Here is a 20,797-nt window from a genome sequence, read left to right on the forward strand (position 1 = left end):
TCTGGGGTGATGATTTAAATAGAGGATAAATAGCAATGGCAGAAACTTTTTCTTTACTGGTATCTTTTGTGAAACTGCAAAAACATTTAGTGACTCCTACAGCTGTGGGGAAAAAAACAATAATAATTTTCCACCCATTCTTATTTTTTGCATAACTCCATTGTTTCCCATGATGTTGTTTGTTTTACCCCCAGGGTCCCATGCTGGTGGACAATGCAGCAGCCCTTCTTATATGGGCAGGCCCGGACTGACAATCTGTGGGTTCTGGCAAATGCCAGAGGGGCTGCTGTATGGCTCCATAGAAAGTTACCATATAGTGGGCTGGTAGGGGTCTGTTTGGGCTGGTAGGAGGCTGTTTGTGCCTCTGTGTACTTGGAATGACAGGGCCTATTTTGACTCCCAGTCCAGGCCTGTACATGGGGATGCACCCAAATGTTGTACACCATATAAGCATGTAGCAGAAGATATCAAAGAGCTTTGAATGTGCCAGCCATGCAGTTAGTGCACTTAAAAGGCAGAAGAAGAGATCTGACCAGACAGCGAGGCAATACGGGATCATGTACAAATGCTCCTTCACTTACAGGGGCTGTAAAATGATCATAATGGAAAGCAACACAATGTATGGACAGTGCACAACTGTGCCTATTGACCCTAAAGAACTCTGGAGCTACTGCCACCCTGGAACTGCCAGTAGCTCCAAGGTTCCCGCAGCAGGCTGCATTAATATGGCAATTTGCATCCAAAATTGAACTTGCACACTGCAGTTGTGTAGTAAACCCCCCTGTCTTTTAGGTACTCTCACTCATGGAATCTTGGTTTCCCCACCAGAGCAAGCTCCTTGTAACCTTTGCTAATGTAACATTATCCAACTGTCCTTTGGCAAAAGAGAAGCAGTAGACAAAAGAAAACATGCTGCAACGGAGTCCATTTCCTGGAGATAAGGGAGCAATAAATCCACTGCTGACGGTGATGGTCGATCCACTCTGGTCACGTGGTACAATGCAGAAAATCCTCAAAGGCACACTTATAGCCCACCGTGATGCAGGATTCATATGTACGAGTGTTTTAATAAAAATCCAAATTTATTGAGTTTTCCACTAAAATCATTGCGCTAGTACAAATAGATAAAGGAGGCAGGGGAGACGATGGCTTGACGAGTTTTGTGACTGCTAGTCACTTCCTAGAGAAGCAGTGCCCTACAGAGGAGTGTAAACATTGTAAGATTGATGGCTATTAACATGAACATGATGCTGTGGGGTAAATAAAAGTGAGCATAGCCACCTAGAGAGATGGAGAAGCCTCTAAGGTTTTTTTAAAAAATCTATGGGAACAAAAAATAATTATACTTTTAAACCCTTACTAGCTATAAGATGATGTGAATTGCTCAGAAAATAAGGACTTGCTCAACGTAAATAGGGTTGTACAAACAGAAAACTCGCTTATTTTAACTACGCGTCAGCACTTAATGTGTATCCACTTGTTCTGGAGACAAAAAGGGCCCATTTATGGAAACATTAAAGCCTAGGAGGACTTGTTGCCTCGCTAATGTATGTGTCAGTTATAAGACCCTTAGTATTCCTTGCAAAGTGTATTAGCTTAATGTTGTCACATAGAACAATGTGAGCACTAAAGCATGCCAAACACCTGCACTTGGATATCAATTCTGAGTTGAATAATATATATTTAAAGTCCTGCTCATTGTCATTGTACTTCTATAATATAACATGTTGTGGTTTCATGCTACTCAGTACCATGTGGACACTTACCATAAAAAACACTTTCAAATTTTGATGCAAGAGGACTTGTTTACTAATCCATGGGTACAAGTGCCAGTGCCCTAAGGAGAACTAAATTGTGCCTCTTTGTTTCAATTCACTGGGCATTTGGGTCAGTGGGAGTTGCTCTGTACCTTGTGCTGGAGTGAAAGTCGTGTACAGCAGTGATCTTGAGTGCCAGAGAGCCCTGTAGCCAGGTATTAAGCACATGGCTCCCCTAACATCTTTAACTTCGTTTGGTGCTCTAGCTTATGCAACTAATTAGGACTCCAATATACCACCCCAAGCCTCCCCCTCATTAATACAGCACTGTGCTGAATGCACCCATCTCTGAATTCATGGGAACATCTAGCCAATAGTAAATGAGCCCTAAGGACCTATTTACAACCAAAAGTACAGCCTTGAGCTCCATAGCACTCCAGTCCATCTCATAATAAATGAGCTCTACAGCACCTTACCATAATATAAAGAGTATCACACAAAGTAATGGAGGTAAATGGTAAAATGCAATCATGGGATGGTTTGATATCATCACTCTTTGCATTGGCAAACTATATCAGTGTAATAGGGAACATGAAATGATGCATTTGAATGAATGCAAAACATATCTCACTGTATTATATTCAAAACACAATATACAAACAGTACCCTGATGACCAGACTACTGTGCACGACAGAAATTGTTTGTCCAAGACTTGCATTTTTGTTAATCTATCGTTTAATGTTGCTGCAAATACTTTAAATACATCAGGTCAAATACTTTTAAATACATCAGGTCTGTGCAGAACTGAACTAGCCTTTCCCTAAGGATGGAATGCAGACCTTCAGCAGGGTTGCCTGGGGCAAGGTTAGAGAGAGAAGGGTGAAAACTGTAAAGAAAAGAAGAATTTGCCTCTCCCAGTTTCTAACTAATACCTTTAGGGCTATTTCATTTATTTAAATATGAACTGATTATGATGGTGATTTTCTGGAAACAGATGCTGACCTGTCAAAAAAAGTATTTACTCTGGGAGGCTGTCCCCAGTGTAACGGAAACACCCACCACTCTTTCTACATACATTATATATATATATATATAAAGCCTGTCAAAGCTGCATGCATCCATTCTGTTTTGTGCAGGCTGACTTGTCTCTTGTAATTGCAATAAACAGTCACCATGTCATTCCGTTCTAGCTCCTCTTACTCTGTACAGAGCAAAAATGTCTCTGGAGGTGGTGGCTTTGGCAGCAGCTATGGTGGTGGCAGCAGCAGCAGCTTTGGTGGTGGCTATGGAGCAGGCTTTGGTGGTGGCTATGGAGCAGGCTTTGGTGGTGGTGCATCTTCTGGGTTTTCCTCTAGTTCTTCAGGTGGTTTTGGAGCAGCAGCTGCCAGTTCCAGCTTCAGCAGCTTCGGTGGAAACGATAAGCAAACCATGCAGAACCTCAATGACCGTCTTGCTTCCTACCTGGAGAAAGTAAGAGCCTTGGAAGCAGCCAATGCTGACCTGGAACTAAAGATCCGTGAGTGGTATGAGAAGCAAAAAGGGTCTGGTATTGGAGCTGCATCTAAGGATTTCAGCAAATATTTTGAAATCATCAGTGATTTGAGAAATAAGGTACAGTTGATATCATTTGTGTTACCTTGTTAAGAAAATAATTAGTAGATTGCAAACTTACAATGTATAGAACATCTATAGAGTTTGGGACAAGGAGGATGTATGGCAAAAATACCTGGATGTTGTATGCATAATAACTGATATGTGTTCTGGAGTTATTGCGCATGCGGGTAATCTGCCAAAGCCCTCTTCACATTATATGTCACATCCATCCTTTTTTCACTCTTTGTAAATAGAACAGGCATTTAAGAACCTTTTTAAGAACATTCATGACAGCATGGAAGGCCTTCTTAAGGAAATTATTTCACTGTCCATTTCTTTGAAGCAAAATATGTGCAGATAGTTTAAATGGGAGGAATTTAGTATAAAATGAAATGAAGGGACTAAAACAAACACGCAGCCAGTTTATTTCTTAGCATCTTCACTAGCTCTTTCTGTTGAAAGTCCAGATACTGGAAAGTATTTCAATGATGTATACATCATTGTAAAGGTCTATGATGCCATTCAATTGTGTAACTAACTGTATGAACTGTAACTCTTGGAAATACTTTACATAGCTAAACATTTTTTACCATCGGTGACAGTCTTTTTTTTTGCTGGTTTCTAGATCCTTTTTGCCACCATTGATAATTCAAGAGTTGTTCTGCAAATTGACAATGCCAAACTGGCTGCTGATGACTTCCGCCTGAAGTAAGTTTAAAAAATAATTATAGGCTGGAAATGAATTTCTGTAGATGCAATCAATACAATTAAGTATATGTAGTATTGTAATACTTGGTCAGTGCTCATCATTACGATACCATTGTGCTTCTTTTCATAAGGTTTGAGAATGAGCTGGCTCTTCGCCAGAGTGTGGAGGCTGATATCAATGGCCTGCGTAGAGTCCTGGATGAGCTGACACTCGCTAGAGGTGACCTTGAGATGCAGATTGAGAGCTTGACTGAAGAGCTGGCCTACCTCAAGAAGAACCACGAGGAGGTGAGATGGCAAAATTGTTCAACATCCTGAAGGGATGAAAGGTTTTGTAAGAATGACATAAAGATGACTCTTGCCTATTGTTATCAATTTATTGTTTCTGCATAACTTTTTTACTTTTTGGTCTCATAGGAGATGAGTATTTCTAAGGGCAGTGCTGCTGGACAAGTGACAGTAGAAATGGATGCTGCTCCAGGTGTGGATCTGACCAAGATTCTCAATGATATGAGAGCTGACTATGAAACACTGGCTGAAAAGAACAGAAGAGATGCAGAGCTGTGGTTCACCCAGAAGGTGAGGCACTTTCTATACTCTATAGTACTCAAGGAGATACCTGAATCCCCTTTTGGGTTTAAGAGAACCATTTTCACTTTGACTTTGAAGCACCAGTTGGCCTGCTTTGGGTTTTGTTTGAATTCCTCTGAACCTGTTTGTAGCAAGGTTATGCAAAGACTGAATGTGAGAGTTTTGTGTGTCTTTTTTACATAAACATACTGTTATTGCTTACATTATTTTTACATAGACGCCTATTAATATAACATTGACTTTACAGCAATGATGTACAGAAGAAGAAACCATAAACCCACCAGATACCTAATATTTCACAAAGCAAACAGACTAAAGTGCAAAGAAAATATACTAATGGGGAAATGAAATTAAAGGTGCAAAAGCTTGCTACTGGTCTATTGACCTATAGTAACCAATCAGCAATCCTATTGGTTGCTATAGGTTACTGCACCTGGGCTTTTCATTACAGATTAATTTACAAGACAGATAGATATGATTGTAAACATTACAATGAAGGCTGTTTTTCCTTCTTTTCCCATTTTAGAGTGGTGAGCTGAAGAAAGAGATTCAAACAGGTGTGGAACAAGTGCAAACAAGCAAGAGTGAAATATCTGACCTCAGACGCACCCTTCAGAGCTTGGAAATTGAATTGCAATCTCAACTGGCAATGGTAATCGCCACTTAATTATGCTGGAATTATAATTAAGAATAGTCATTGTAATCATTTCTCTTAGATGCTGCATATTGGACATCCATACAGTATTGGTTTAAAGGACAAGACAGGTTAAGAGTGTTAATATCCTTGGTCCGTATTACCATTTAGCCTCTCTTTAAATGCCAATATTTGATTTTAAATATGTTGGCATAATATGCTGGCACTTGAGCAGAACAGTTTGCTGAAACCTTACTTCCACCACCCATTTTGGTTTTGAGAGTATCTTGTAGACCATCAGAGGCCAGATCCCTGGCCAGCTTTCTGAATATAAACATGATCCCAACAGAGGGAAGCCCTTTTTCTTGATATTGGCTTTGTGCATGCCTAGCACAATAAGTAAGAAACTGTAACTTATATCTGTAATGAAATAAGAGCACTCATTGCTATAATGAAACCTCAATATTAAAGTTTATTTTACACTTAATTTTCAGAAAAAATCTCTTGAAGGCACCCTTGCAGAAACAGATGGTCAATATGGTGCACAGCTTCAAACAATTCAGCTGAATATCAGAAGCCTGGAGGAACAGTTTCTGCAGATCAGGTCTGACATGGAACGTCAGAACATGGAGTACAGGCAACTCCATGACATTAAGACCAGACTAGAAATGGAGATTGAAACATACAGGCGCCTGCTGGAGGGAGAATTTGGGTATGTAAAACCTAAAGGCCCTTCAATTGCACTAGGAGACAATATTTTTGTGGTTTCTTTTTAGTTCAATAATAAATATTTGTTTTCTTTCTTCTAGTTCATCAAAGTCTTCATCAACAGTGCAAGTTACTGAAGTTTCCGCATCACAATCATCTTCCAGCTCCAAAAAAGGTAACAAGTTATTTTGTTTTTACAACAAACGCCAGTAACTTGCAGTAAGACCATGAAAAGTATCAGTGAAAGGTTTTAATTGACCAATAACAGTTGGGCACAGGACTCACCTTCACTTATCTTCACCTGGTGGAGCCCTTTAAATGATTGTTTAAATAGCATGATTTAAAAGAGAAAAAAGTACCCCACTAGCTTCAAAACTCGCTCAGCAGTCTCTAGTAGTTAAAACTACCTAATTAAAGTCTCAGTTGCATGCAATTTTACAAATTACTTTATATAAATCCCAAAAAAGTGCTTGTGCTATGATAAGACTGATTAAAATCCAATGATTATGAATTCATTAAATAATTTTTTCTCTTTTAAATCATTAACTTGTACTGACTAAGGTCAGACCTCCGCTTCTACCGCAGGATAAATTTATTTAACAAGGGATCACCTTTTTGTTTGATTGTTTACTGTTATATCGGGGGTTTTTTCCTCTGTTCTCGATCCCTACACACATTATGGCTACAAATCACAATTATTTAATGAATTCATAATCATTGGATTTTAATCAGTCTTATCATAGCACAAGCACTTTTTTGGGATTTATATAAAGTAATTTGTAAAATTGCATGCAACTGAGACTTTAATTAGGTAGTTTTAACTACTAGAGACTGGTGAGCGAGTTTTGAAGCTAGTGGGGTACTTTTTTCTCTTTTAAATCATTAACTTGTACTGACTAAGGTCAGACCTCCGCTTCTACCGCAGGATAAATTTATTTAACAAGGGATCACCTTTTTGTTTGATTGTTTAAATAGCATGTTATCAATCAGTCCTTAACACCTGTTCTTGGTGATGCCTACTGTCACAGACACTAGCACTCAGTTGAACTGCTTCTTAAAGGTACTTCAGAAGGAACAGTGGTATAACAGCATTAATAAACTTGTATCTGCAGTGTATTCATGGATATTTTGTCTTTTTCTTCTCCAGATCCATCAAAAACCAGAAAGGTAAAGACCATTGTGGAAGAAGTGGTAGATGGAAAGGTTGTTTCATCAAGAGTTGAGGAAGTTGAAGAGAATGTTAAATAAGCATTTAGCTCTGAAATCTTCAGGCACAAAATGGAAAATTCTGTTGATTTCAAGATGCAATAAAGCCTTTCAAGTTAACTCCTTGGAAATGTGTGTTTGTTTAAGTGTTGCCCCTACAATATCCCATTGTATTTGTCTGTTGGATATAGTAAGATCTGAGTGTATCATTTGTCTTGTGCTCCACCCCCCATACACATATCTTCTGTGGAGGTGTTAATAGCTGAATATTGGGTAAGATGCAATTGTCTCAGGCTGGCCATACACTCCTTGTCACCTGCTATAGCTCTCCAGTTGCATTATATTATACTTTCTCGAAAAGGCCATCGTGGATTTGGTTGACCGAGCAAGGGGCCAACCAAATACCACATAGCTGGGACAGCATTCCATATTTCCTTAGTCAGTGCTGAGAGATCTTATAAAAGCATGTCAGCATGACTGACCAGTCAATTTAGGACAATTTAACTTAAGGGTTATTGGCCTTTAAAATTGAATGGGCTGCCAGAAGCAAAATTACCATAGTGTATGTCTGTCTATAGAAGAGACATCCTTCCCCTATCTATTTTTTAACTATATATTGTTTAAAAACTTTCCACAAAACCCATAGCAACTAGGTACTCTGTGACATTCAAATCTGTCCAGTTATAGGTGACGATTTTGCATAGCAACGTCCATTTGACAGAGCAAAAATTTGCCTGGCATTAGAGTGCGAAGTAGTGCTACAGTCTATCTCCTTTGCTAGCGAATTTATGCCGGCGCCTGTTAGTAAATCGGGGGAAGTCCCAAAATGACGTCACGCTGGCGCCCTTTAGTAAATTTGCACCCAATTAGGTTGCAATGCATTGGGCTGAAGCCCTAGGGAAATAATGCTTACAATACATGCAGTTGGCACTCTAAAACAGATCACTGCCCCAGCCTTGTCTACATTGATCTAAAGCTTATTGGTGGCTAAAGCCAAAAGGTGATTAGTTCTTTTTTATAGTATCATTCACATAGATTATTGCCATTTAATCTTTAGAGGAAATAAAGGGTAGGTGAAGATACCACAACAATACCCAATAGGCCCAGGTTTCAGAAGGCCCTCCTGCTCAGCCAACTTGTTGACCTTATGCCTGTATCTTACTTACCCCCAATTTCTGTATGAGATCAAAGAGGCAAACTGGGGGTATGTGTTTAAGGACAAAAACAAAGAAAATAAAGAAGAGAAAGATAAAAAGATATAAAGAGGAGACCTGTGGTTTTTTTGGAGGGTCCCTGACTGAACATGCCCTGTAACACTAGGGCAGAGTGGTGAAGGCAAAGATAAAAATCAGAACTTAACAAGTTCCAACAAGCAACAAACAAATTCCAGCCTTTAGGCTCATCAAGTTTAGACTCCCCTTTCATTTACAGTGATTGAAGTTTGTAGTTTTGTAACAAATCCAGTAAAATAAGTGGAATTATGGTTGAGAAAACAGTGTAACTAATGCCACCATCATTTGTGTGTCTGCTGATTGTTAAATGTGTGTTTCTTTAATAATAATATTATTGGCAAAATGTTATCCCTCGGAAGTATGTTGTGTAACAGTATTTAGAATGATGGGTACCTCCACTCTATTATTCTAGCTTGGACTTGGCTGAAAAAGCCACAACTCCCAGTAGGACATGTGTTACAAGGAACGGTTTTTCTCAGGTGCGCTCCCACTGTACTGGTGAAAGAAGGATTAAACACACTGAATTACACACACAATGTTTGATCTCACAATAACTTGGGTATCAGTGGTTCTTTTATCAAAATGACAACTCTTTATTTGCTGGATCTTATACAAGACCTCTGTTGGTTCTGTTCAGATGTTCTAATCATCAATTACTTTAAATATATCTTCAGATAATGTCATTCACTTAATGATAATAAGGGCTGTGATTTGGTAGCCCCTATGTAGTCTGGCAGCCTACAGAAGGCCCTGTTAGGCAGTACATTTGGTTATTATGCAACCAAAACTTGCCTTCAAGCCTGCAATTCAAAAATAAGCAACTGCTTTGAGGCCACTGGAAGCAACATCCATGAGGTTGGTGAGTCATGTGTTGTTCACGAGCCACTTACATACAATATAAGTTTAGATATGGACGTATACCCTTCCTCAGGAGGAGGAGCTTGCATGCAATTTAATGGTCTGAATGCTGGGGGATACTTTTGCTCTAAATCGTTGTGTTTCATAAAGTTGTTTTCCCTACATCAATTGAAGTAATACGTATCTCCATACATTCTTAGGGTTAAAAAAATTGCTTTGTGACACTAATGTAGTACTAAAGCTTCATTCCCCCAAATAATTGGAACATTTCATGGTAAGCTTGATGTTAGTGTGACTGGAGCTTTGAGAAGTGGTTGAGTATCCCACACATGAAATAAATCAGCTGTTGGGCTCTGGCACCATGGACTATTTTCTACAAAGATGCAAAGATAGTTCACCATCCCCAACACCATTTAAAGGAGCCCTTGAATTAATTAACATTTGTTTGTAACAAGGCCCTGTGTGTCCATCTTAATCTTGGGGATAGAGCACTGTTTTGCTAAGTTTGAACTCATGCCAGACCTCAAAAGGCACACGAGGTACAGTTTTATGGTAGATATGCATGATATACTGTATTCTGTTTGTTAATGAGCATCACTAATTGCTTAATTTGTACATGTACTGTATTGATCCAAATATGAAATTAATACGCAACAAACAAATGATTAAACCATTCACGCTCATATTTATTTTTGTTTTATTGCATTTTATATTTTTTTATCCAGAAAAAACAGTGATTGGAGGAAAGTCAAGATAAAAGGAGACAGACAATAGCAATATTTTAAGAAAATAAGATATTTCAGTTTATTAGTTTAAATAAAATTGTGCCTAGGGTATGTGATAATGAGCAAGGCATAAATAAAATGTTAAGGCAAGTTTAGATAGGCTTCAACAGAGTCAACAATAATGGTTGACTGCCACTCCACCCACATTTTCCTTTTGATTTAATAAATCTAGCTTCAAGGCAAAATATTTGTTCAGATAAAACATACTGGAATTTAATTAATTACTGAAATGGGCACCAAATGCTGATCTTGCTCAATAAATATTCCTTCCAGTGAAGATACACCCCTTAGCTCATTGTATAAAAGAGCTACACTTCTAACGGAATTACTTTCGCCTGAATTTTGCAACCTCATTTAACTTGGAGAGCTCTACTTCTGTGCTACCACTATGACATCTATGCGCCAGTCGCGGTCATTGGCCGGTGGCCCCAATATTTCTGTCAGGAAATCTGTGCAAAGCTTTCAGAGAGTAGGAAGTGTTGCTGGTGGTGGTGGTGCAGGTGGTGGGTATGGAGGGGGACCTGCTGGTGGATATGGAGGTATGATGAATGGTGTAGGATTTGGTGATTTTGAAAGTGGCTATGGAGGGGGTGAATTTAATGAAGGTTTTGCAGCTGGTTTTGGTGCAGGAGCTGGAGGAGGATTTGGTGGAGGAGCTGGAGGAGGATATGGTGGAGGAGCTGGAGGAGGATTTGGTGGAGGAGCTGGAGGAGGATATGGTGGAGGAGCTGGGGGAGGATTTGGTGGAGGAGCTGGGGGAGGATATGGTGGTGGCTTTGGTGGAGCAGCTGGTGGAGGATTTGGTGGTGGTTTTGGCAGAGGAGCTGGTGGCTTTGAAGGCATCCTGGCCACCAATGAAAAGCATACCATGCAAAATCTTAATGACCGCTTAGCCAGTTACTTGGATAAGGTTCAAGCTTTGGAAAATGATAATACTGATCTTGAGAAGAAAATACGAGAATGGTATGAAAAACTTCGTCCAGCAACTGGTGGTGTAGGAACAGTGGACTACAGTAAATACTTACCAATTATTGAGGAACTCAGGAAAAAGGTAGGGAAATGGTTGTGAATAGTAAATCCATGTAGACTTGAAACGTATATTGCAGTTAATATATTTGTGCATGTCACATTAAAATGATTACCATGACCTGCTTGTATCACAACCATCCATCAATACAAAAAGTCTAGCATCCAACCATACATTTGTTATTTTGTTATGCAATAGACTACTAATTGGTTGCTTTATGGGTTACTATACAGGTGCAAAGCTGTGTCTATGTATATGAGAGCCAGCATGCACTGCTGTTGGCACTTTTGTTGTGGAAATGTATGCTTCAAAGCTTAAAGTATTTCTCAGTTAATGAACATGATGTTGAGTATTGTACTTGAAGAGGGAAGATCTGCAAACAATGGGGTGTATATCTATACTTAACCTTGCTTTTGTTCTAGGATAACATTACTTTCATTAAAGGAGGAGAAAAGTAGTTGCTAGTGTATGTGAATGAAATATTATGTATGTGTTACTTTTGTACGTTTGTATGAGAGTGAGGGTCTTCTCATTCTGTGTTGCAGATCATGGACAGCACTTTGGAAAATGCCAGGATACTCTTACAGACTGACAATGCCCGGCTGGCGGCTGATGACTTCAGGCTGAAGTAAGAAGTGTAGTGATGATGATAATGACCTGCCACTGATTTGCTTAACATGAGAAGGGCAAGAACTTCTACTAACACTAATGACATGTTCACAGGTATGAGAATGAGCTGGCCCTTCGCCAGAGTGTGGAGGCTGATATTAATGGCCTACGTAGAGTGCTCGATGAGTTGACCCTGTGCAAGGCTGATCTGGAATTGCAGATTGAAAGTTTGACTGAAGAACTGGCATATCTGAAGAAGAATCATCAGGAGGTAGGGCAAAAAATAACAACAAAGTCCCTGTGTTTTTATTGTATGTGCATGGAGTGCAGCTAATGCAAACCTGTGTACAGCACCTGGTGTATTGGAGGCAGGACATATGCATGTATTGGCATATATGAAATATTTGTTGATTCTCTGCCAATATTGCTTCAACACATCCTTTGTCGTATGGCATATTCTACTGATGTCTTAAGACCTCTTTGAGGGTGCAATTGAGTGAAAATTGTGTGTAATGTTTGTAGTTACAAATCTATAGCAGCAACAGGGAAATAAATGCTTGTTGTTGGTTAAAATAATTCAATTTGTGGTTTTTACCTTCAGGAACTGGATGCCCTTGGAGGTGGACCTGCTGGCCAGCTCACTGTTGAGATGAATGCTGCTCCAGGAACTGATTTGACCAAGTTACTCAATGACATGAGAGAGCAATATGAAACCTTGGCTGACAAGAACAGAAGAGAGGCAGAGAGAGTGTTTAATGAGCAGGTAAAAACTGCCATATGATCCAAAATGATGGCAAGAATCTATCATCAAAGTACACAATAGCTAAATAATGTTGTTCCATTATTGTAATTATATAATTGCAATTGTTATTATGCTACTTTATGTAGAGCAAAGAAATAAAGAAAGAGATCCAAGCGGGAGTGCAGCAGGCACAGTCTAACACTACAGAGATCTCAGATCTAAAACGGAGCCTTCAGGGATTGGAGATAGAACTTCAGTCACAGCTGGCAATGGTATGTATCAGTTGCTATTCAACGGATAACTGCATTTTATCGTCACCTCAACTAACTGAAAAACTTATACTTTGATAAGTAAATGCTACCTACTGATTGGCTTCAATCACCCATGGCCTTGATATGTTTTTGTTTTGAGATAACGAAACATATCATTCATCCACAGAAACAATCGTTGGAAAAAACCCTGGCAGAAACAGAAGGACGCTATTGCTCTCAGCTCGGGCAGTTACAAAACTTAATCACAAGCGTGGAGGAGCAGCTGATCCAACTGAGAAGTGACATGGAGCTTCAGAGCAATGAGTACAAACAGCTGCTGGACATCAAGACGCGGTTGGAGCAGGAGATAGAGATTTATCGCAAATTGTTGGATGGAGAGGGAGGGTAAGGATTAAGTTTTTCTTATTCACTCTAACACCTTTTTATAAATGTTTTGCTTTGTGCATATTTAATGAACTTATTAAGTGCTTCTATATCACTGGAGAGATGTTCAGGGCCAACAGGACAGAATACTTGGAGAGAACTATAAAGTGTATTGAAACACAAAGCACTGCACTAGCATGTGGATTCATCAGTATTAGGTACTGCACATATATAGAAAGATCAGGCTTATGGTTAGAATGCCTTTACTCTATTTTCCTACAATTAGTTTGATGTGATGTAACACCATTCTGTTCTATTCAGAAAACTGATTGCTGGGATGTCAGATGGAAAGTCCAACACTCTTTCAGACTCTTCCAGAGGTGAGTCTCCCATGAAATATTTACAAGATAGGTGCTGTATCTTAGTTTGCACCAAATCTCTAGTTTGTACCTTAATAAATGTTGTGCCTGTGGAGACATCACAATTCTGAACTAAATTGTATCTCCATGTGCTGATCATGTTTCTAAACACTGTAGCAAGCTTCTCAAAGATCTTTGCTAATATTGTTTATGTCTGTCTGAATCCCTAATAGAAATATTAAATGGGAATATGTATGTTCCTCTCTTCTGTGCTCTTCTAGCTTCTATGAAGGTATTCCTGGCTTATCTTTAGTGACAGCCAGGCATTATCAAACAGCTTTACAGGGAGTCTCATACTGTTTAAATATTGTAAAGTCTCCTCCAGGCTCTTGCTGGTACAGTCTCTTAAAGCCAGTGGGACAGATAAGTAGGATGTTAGTACCCTGGCATAGATTTGTTTCCTCATGGTGAATGTGATCTCTGCCGCCCCAATGCCCCATCTCTTTAACAGCTTAAGGGCATGGGCAATGTGTGGTGGGAAATAGCTCTGTCTTACACAGACCTTTTTTGCACTACCACCCTGCAGCCAGTCCATGATAAAAGACAATGCCCAAGACCTGATAGAACTTTCCCACAGGGAGCATGTCCTTTGAGTCAGACCCCCCAAAGTTAAACTATAGTAATATGACACCAAAGAAGGTCACAGGACAGACCATCCCCAAACCTCCCTCTTTCCTCTGCAGGAACGTGACTGGGTTTAGCTTACTCCCCCAGAGCATCTGGAAGTATAAGCTATAGACTCACACAGGACACATACAAAAAAGTCTTGATAATGTTAACTCTTTCCCTATAGGTCAGCTTCCATCCTTTCCAACACAGAACTTTTGCCAAATTGGTATCCAACTTCTCTTCCCAATTTGGCCTGGCATTGTCTTCCTTCCCAAATGTAAATGTAACATGGAAGGTTCTTAACTCAAAAATGTGCTCATCCTCCAAAATTTACAAAGCTTCTGACTTTTCACTATTGACCAGAGACCCTGAGGCCTCTGAGTAGCTTCTAATGAAATGGGAGACTCTCTTCACCTCATCAAAACTTTGTACAAAACGTTTAGCCAACTAATGAATTGACGCGGGATAACACATCTCCCCAAACAAAGCAGCATAGTAGGATCTCACGACTTCCAGTATTCCCTCCCTTGTCTTTTGTTCCTGGAAGTCAATGAGACCCTGAACCAATTTCCTTTTATCTGACTCTCTACAGTTCCTAAAAGGATCTGGGGAAATTTCTTCCCAGAATCCCTTTCAAAAACCAGAGATCTCTGGCGGCTGTACTAATACTGCTTCGTTTAGTTCTTTAACTGGGTAACTTTTTCCCCCACCACCCCATCCACAATATAGGACTTCAGCTTCTTTCTCAAGGACTGATACTGCCATTGCCTATTTCACTCCCTTTTAACAGATAGGGACTTGAAGTAAGCCCAAAATGACCTCGTGGCCTCTTCCCACCACTGTTGGTGAATCATGAAAAAAAAAATTTGAGATAATTTTCTGTATAACAAACTCATAAAAGGGTTTTAGTGACTCATCCCCCAACCTCCACAAACCATTACCAACTCCCAAACATATTCAAAGAAAAGAACCAAGTGGTCAGAAAACCCCACTTCGATTTCCTTAATCCCCGAATATAGAGTACCAGCGTTAACATAAATCTGGTCAATTCTACAACTGCAATGTCCACAAAAATAAGTGTATTTGCCCTTCCTACCCCCATCAGTGGCCACATTCACTAGCCCTGCTTGGAGTGTCTCATTGAGAAAAACACCCTCATATTTTGTTTCTACAACAAACATCACTAACTTGCAGTAATACCATGAAAAGTATCAGTTAAATGTTTTCATTGACCAATAGCTGTTGGCCATAAGACTCATCTTCACTTATTCTTACCTGGTGTAGTCCTCCAAATGGTTGTTTAAATAGCATGTTATCACTCAGTTACCAACACCTGTTCTTGGTGATTCCTACTGTCACAGACACTGGCACAGAAATGCTTCTAAAGGTACTTCAGAAGGAACAGTAGTAACATGGTTACACACTTACATAATTACAGGGTGGGGTATAACAGAATTAAGACACTTACATCTGCAGTGTTTTCATAGATATGTTGTCTTTTTCATCTCCAGATCCATCAAAAACCAGAAAAGTAAAGACCATTGTGGAAGAAGTGGTAGATGGAAAGGTTGTTTCATCAAGAGTTGAGGAAATTGAAGAGCATGTTAAATAAGAATTTAGCTCTGAAATCTTCAGGCACACAATGGAAAATTCTGTTGATTTCAAGATGCAATAAAGCATTTCAAGCTAACTCCTTGGAAATGTGTTTGTTTAAGTGTTGTCCCTACAATATCCCATTGTATTCGTCTGAGTATATATTTTTTCTTGTGCTAATCCCCCCCCCCCACATATCTTCTGTGCAGGTGTTAATAACTGAATAATGGGTGAGATGCAATTGTCTCAGGGCTGGCCATACACAACCTTCCTTGTCACCTGCTATAGCTCTCCAGTTGCATTATATTATACTTTTTCAAAAGGCCATCATGGATTTGGTTGACTGAGCAAGGAGCTTGACTTTACATAAATTGACCAAAGAGGAATACCCCATCGCAGGGACACTATTCCATATTTTCTTAGTCAATGCAAAGAGATGTTATACTGTAAAAGCATGTCATTATGACTAAATAGTCAATTTAGGACAATTTAACTTAAGGGTTATTGGCCTTTAAAACAAAATGGACTGCCAGAGGCACAATTACAGCATAAGACTGTCTACAGAAGAACCACCATTCCCCTATCTATTTATTAACTATATATTGTTTAACAACTTTTCTCAAAACCCATAGCAACTAGGTACTCTGTGACATTCAAATCTGTCCAGATATAGGTGACAATGGCATATTTCATCCCCATGCTACACTTGACAAATTTAGTTAAATTCCGGTTAAAAGGTTTGGGGAAAAAAAATCTATATTTGGAACATTTGATGTAAATTTCCCATTAAGATCTACAATGGATTGCAAACACAATTTTTGTCAGTGTCAGATGAATATTTAGTTCCCTGGTTACCTGAGGAGAACTTATTCTGTGGCTCAATATGTGGATATTTTAGATATAGCCAATAACATTTCGCTGTATTTATCTACATTGAGGAAAACAATTTCCTTAAGGTGTCCATGTAGGGACGGATATTGGCAAATGCCCATGTACAGGAACACAATTATACCCCTTCTTGATGGTACAATGCTTGGGCTGCCCATGCTATTCAATTGCTGGATTAAGAGACAAATGCACAGATCAGCCAAAATGTGGCCTCCTACATTGGTGGTAAGCAAACATGTGCTTATTTGGTGAAACATTAAGTGGGTGTCCCTGCAAAATGGAATAACAAAGAGAATTATAATGTAAAATAATTACTGTATGTTGTTGACCACTGCTGATCCCTAGAATGTGGATAATGGTGCTATTACATATCAACAAACCTACATTTTCTGAGGCTATAGAATGAGAATAATATCATGGACCCATTTTACCCACTGTATTGATATGAATTAAATTTTAGCCATGTCCATGTTGCAGGTGTCAAAACATCATACATTGACATGCTTGACTATTTCTTTCTACTTTGTGCCAGTCGGATGTAGAAGGCCCATTTCTATTTCAATAGGATAATAACAAAGCACAGTCCCAACATATTGCAGAAGTAGAACAGCAAGAATGGAAGCAAATCCCATCAAAGATGTCGAATAGTCATGTTCCCTTTCCTCACCTCCTCCCTTCTCTTGTGGTACCTTCATTCTCTCTCTCTTTACTGTTTTCTTTTGAAATTGTTTGTGAAAAATTGAAAATCAAAATATTTAAAAAAAAGATGTTGAATAGAACAGAAAGTGAATACCTTTTTAGAGAAAACCAACATAATATTAATACAATTGATTTAAAAAAAAAATAGCTGTTCTACAAGCAGATGCCCAGATACTTTGGCTAAATATCATAAACATTATTACCTACCTTAAATACTGTCAATCTGAATTGTTTTGATTATTGGTACAGGTATGGGATCTCCTGTTTGGAAATAGGGAACAGGCAGGACGTTGGCTTGGCAAACACTTAATAAAGGCACAGGCTGAATAAAGAAGGCAGGCAGTATACAAGGTACTGGCACAGATATAGTGGCATTAACAGAATACAAACCAAAGTAAAGTGCAAAATAGTCTCAAAGTTCAAGTTCAGGAACACAGCAGGAGTACCTACCTCTATATTAGCTTTTACATGCAAAGTAGAATACATTTTACTTTTAATACTATATTCTATAATACTTTTGATACTTATATTCCCCAAACCCTTGGCTAACATCTAATCAAATATCACAATTTGCCAATTAAAATAAAAGCAAAATCCCAAGATATTGCATCAGCTGGAAAAAAAAATTAGTATTTTTTTCAACTGTCCAGTTCTTTCACACAGCTATAAAGACTTGGATTTAGATTGTAACACTAAAGTGTAATGCTTAGGATGAATCCTGTGAAAAGTGCTGGGGTTCAGCTGAATCCCTACAAATGAGAGGAGAGCACCCTGGCAGAAAATTCCTCACATTCTGCACCTTTTATAGGTTCTCAAGAAGATGTCAGGTTATGTGAAGAATGCAAAGGTACATTTTAACCTAAGCAGCATAGTACAGAAAGGACAGGACTTGAGGCATCAGAGCTGGTTATGTAGAATTTCTGAAGAAATGCTTTTTATCACACTTAGATGGCAGGGTATGTAAAAAATCTCATAAATATTTTTGACATTTAGCTGTAAAATTACCCTTGTAAATTCAGCACTGAGCTCTTATATAAAATTGTGTAATTAAAAGGTTGGACTGATATAACATTTCCATTTTCTTCCACCTTGCCAAGCATTGCCAAGCACATGTGCATCCTCAAGTGCAGTGCAACTTTGAGCACAATTACCATGTATTTTTCCCACAATGCAGTGTTTTTTTTCCAAAATTCACTGGAGCTACCCTTTGGTGCAAAAGTGGCATAGCTGAAGGGTTTCCCTGTGTCAATAAGCACAACAGTGTAATGGATGGCAGGAAGGACTGAGAGATGCCAAGCACAACTATACTGAAATAAAAGGAGCGCATTTTAATGCAAGCGCCTTTAATGACTGGCTGCAGGGAAAGGGCAGGGACCGCAACTGCAGTTGTAGATGAACATAAGCACTAATATCTGGTTTATGTAGGTATATGGTCCTGCCAACATCTGCAATCCATATAAAGTTACACAAATGAAAAGATTTTTATATCCTGAAGGTTAGAAGAAAGGGCAAGGTAGAGTGAAAAGCATGGCCAAATCCAACAAAAACTCAACTTGTGAACCAGCTTTAACAGATTTGGGAAAATTTATATTTTTTAAAGCATCCAATGCCGGGATGTGAGATAAAGGGTGCAATATCTGTATCTGTTTTTTAGGCACATTTGAAAACTCAAAGACACCTTATGCACTCTTACCCATGTTCAGTATGAAAAAAAGAAAACTAATAATTTAAGCAATTTGCCTTTCAATGTTCCCTCTTCCCAACCTGGTTTCCAGGGTCAACAGAATAATCCTCTGGGCTGAATTCATATAGTTATCAGAATTAGATCTTGGGTGTACTGGGTCAGGCCTACAAGCCTCAAGTTGAATAACGCTACCCAAGAGAACAAATTCCTCACAGAACCCTATTTTTGCCCTTTTGGGTTAGTATAGGCAAAAAAAATTTAATTTTTCAGTGGTGCAAGTCAGAAATCACATTCCTTTTGCTTTTCAGTCAGTGTAAAACTCTCTGGAATTAGCTGAAGGGAATATATGTAATTCATGGTTTAGGGTGGATACTTTAGCTGCGTTGCTTTTTTTTAACTAGTAAACCTCTGTATCATACCTTCCCTTCATTTAAAAAATGTATATATACCAGATAGTAATTCATAGTAAATAATATAGCCAGAATCTATGTTTTATCCAATGCTTGTTTATCAAGGTTGAGTTGTCCATGAATACTTTTTGAGAGAAATTTAGATATTATTAATTATGGTGTGTACAAAATATTTTCTGCAAAAATACTTAATTTGCTACTTATTCCAGACGACCAACTTCCCTGTATACACAGAAAGTTTATTTGCTCACTCCGATGTTAAAAGCATGTACAAAATATATTTTTTGCACATACAACCAACAAGAAATGCAAAAGATCATTGTTTGAAAGTATGCAAAATATAACTTCTAAAAATGTATAAGAATAGCCTAAATACCCCAAGATAGAGTCCTGCAGGGGGTTCGGTACCCACGAGTCACCCTCGAAAACCTGCGGTACCCTGCAGGTTGCGGGTAGAAGTTCCGGGTGCGGGTACAGACGCGGGTCGGCTGTTCTGCAGGTTTGCGGGTCACTTGTCGGGCCTCGGGTCTTCTCAATATCTCAATACTCCTTTTTTCTGAGCATGTCTACTTCCGATGATGTCACTTCCGGTTTACAATGACAGCATTTCCTGTTTTACTCCTTTTTTCTGATCACGCCTACTTCTGATGACGTCACTTCCGGTTTACAATGACAGCACTTCCTGATTCTTGATGGTCAGCCGGTCGCTGGTCCGGGTTTTGGATAAGGTACTTGCAGGTCGGGTCACGGGTCCAAGTGGGTAAGAATGCGGATTGCTGGTCCTGGTTCCGTATTGCAGGTTGTGGGTACAGGTCGGGTACGGGTTCCAAAAAATGGACCCGCGCAGGACTCTACCCCAAGAGTTCAGATTGCAATGTATTGGACTGATGCCCTAGGGAAATAATGCTGAGAATACATGCAGTTGGCACCCTAAAAACAGACAATCCTTCATTACTGCCCCTGTCTAGATTGATTTAAAGCTTATTGGAGGGACCCTGGTATGCCAAAGCTAAAGCCAAAAGGTGATTAGTTCTTTTTTATAGTATCATTCACATAGATTTTGCCATTTAATTCTTAGTGGGAATAAAGGGCAGGTCAAGATACCAGAACAATACCCAATAGGCCCAAGTGTCAGAAGGCCCTCCTGCTCAGCCAACTAGTTGACCTTATGCCTGTATCTTACTTACCCCTGATTTCTGTATGAGATCAAAGAGGCAAAATAGGGGTAAGTGTTTTAGGAGAAACACAAAGAGAATAAAGAAGAGAAAGATAAAAAGGTTGGAAGAGGAGACCTGTGGTTTTTTGGAGGGTCCCTGACTGAACATGCCCTGTAACACTAGGGCAGAGTGGTAAAGGCAAAGATAAAAGTCATAATTTAACACGTTCGAACAAGCAACATACAAATTCCA

At 39.1% G+C, this 20,797-nt stretch overlaps 2 protein-coding genes across 2 annotated transcripts; both read left to right on the top strand.

The window, feature by feature from the left end:
• Window positions 1-2,860: 2,860 nt before the first annotated feature.
• On the top strand, window positions 2,861-7,318 carry krt12.5.L (keratin 12, gene 5 L homeolog). Its single transcript, XM_018234693.2, has 8 exons — window positions 2,861-3,369; window positions 3,977-4,059; window positions 4,191-4,347; window positions 4,477-4,638; window positions 5,177-5,302; window positions 5,779-5,996; window positions 6,094-6,167; window positions 7,140-7,318. Exons 1-8 carry the CDS (start codon window positions 2,932-2,934, stop codon window positions 7,238-7,240), a joined length of 1,359 nt encoding a protein of 452 aa, XP_018090182.1. The 5' UTR covers window positions 2,861-2,931; the 3' UTR covers window positions 7,241-7,318.
• A 3,077-nt stretch (window positions 7,319-10,395) lies between these two features.
• On the top strand, window positions 10,396-15,804 carry krt12.6.L (keratin 12, gene 6 L homeolog). Its single transcript, XM_018234694.2, has 8 exons — window positions 10,396-11,124; window positions 11,646-11,728; window positions 11,824-11,980; window positions 12,311-12,472; window positions 12,598-12,723; window positions 12,890-13,107; window positions 13,408-13,466; window positions 15,626-15,804. The coding sequence occupies exons 1-8, from the start codon at window positions 10,462-10,464 to the stop codon at window positions 15,724-15,726; spliced, it is 1,569 nt and encodes a 522-aa protein (XP_018090183.1). The 5' UTR covers window positions 10,396-10,461; the 3' UTR covers window positions 15,727-15,804.
• Window positions 15,805-20,797: the final 4,993 nt, after the last annotated feature.

The sequence above is a fragment of the Xenopus laevis genome, chromosome 9_10L (assembly GCF_017654675.1).
Source record: "Xenopus laevis strain J_2021 chromosome 9_10L, Xenopus_laevis_v10.1, whole genome shotgun sequence".
In the NCBI taxonomy this organism is placed as follows: Eukaryota; Metazoa; Chordata; class Amphibia; order Anura; family Pipidae; genus Xenopus; species Xenopus laevis.

What these genes read in the sequence shown, in the direction of transcription:
- krt12.5.L (XM_018234693.2), top strand. Translation starts at nt 2,932, where the DNA reads ATGTCATTCCGTTCTAGCTCCTCTTACTCTGTACAGAGCAAAAATGTC. An exon ending in GCTGATGACTTCCGCCTGAA is followed by an intron (nt 4,060 to 4,190) that starts GTAAGTTTAAAA and finishes TCTTTTCATAAG; the next exon opens with GTTTGAGAATGAGCTGGCTC. An exon ending in CTGCTGGAGGGAGAATTTGG is followed by an intron (nt 5,997 to 6,093) that starts GTATGTAAAACC and finishes TCTTTCTTCTAG; the next exon opens with TTCATCAAAGTCTTCATCAA.
- krt12.6.L (XM_018234694.2), top strand. Translation starts at nt 10,462, where the DNA reads ATGACATCTATGCGCCAGTCGCGGTCATTGGCCGGTGGCCCCAATATT. An exon ending in TTGAGGAACTCAGGAAAAAG is followed by an intron (nt 11,125 to 11,645) that starts GTAGGGAAATGG and finishes TCTGTGTTGCAG; the next exon opens with ATCATGGACAGCACTTTGGA. An exon ending in TTGTTGGATGGAGAGGGAGG is followed by an intron (nt 13,108 to 13,407) that starts GTAAGGATTAAG and finishes TGTTCTATTCAG; the next exon opens with AAAACTGATTGCTGGGATGT.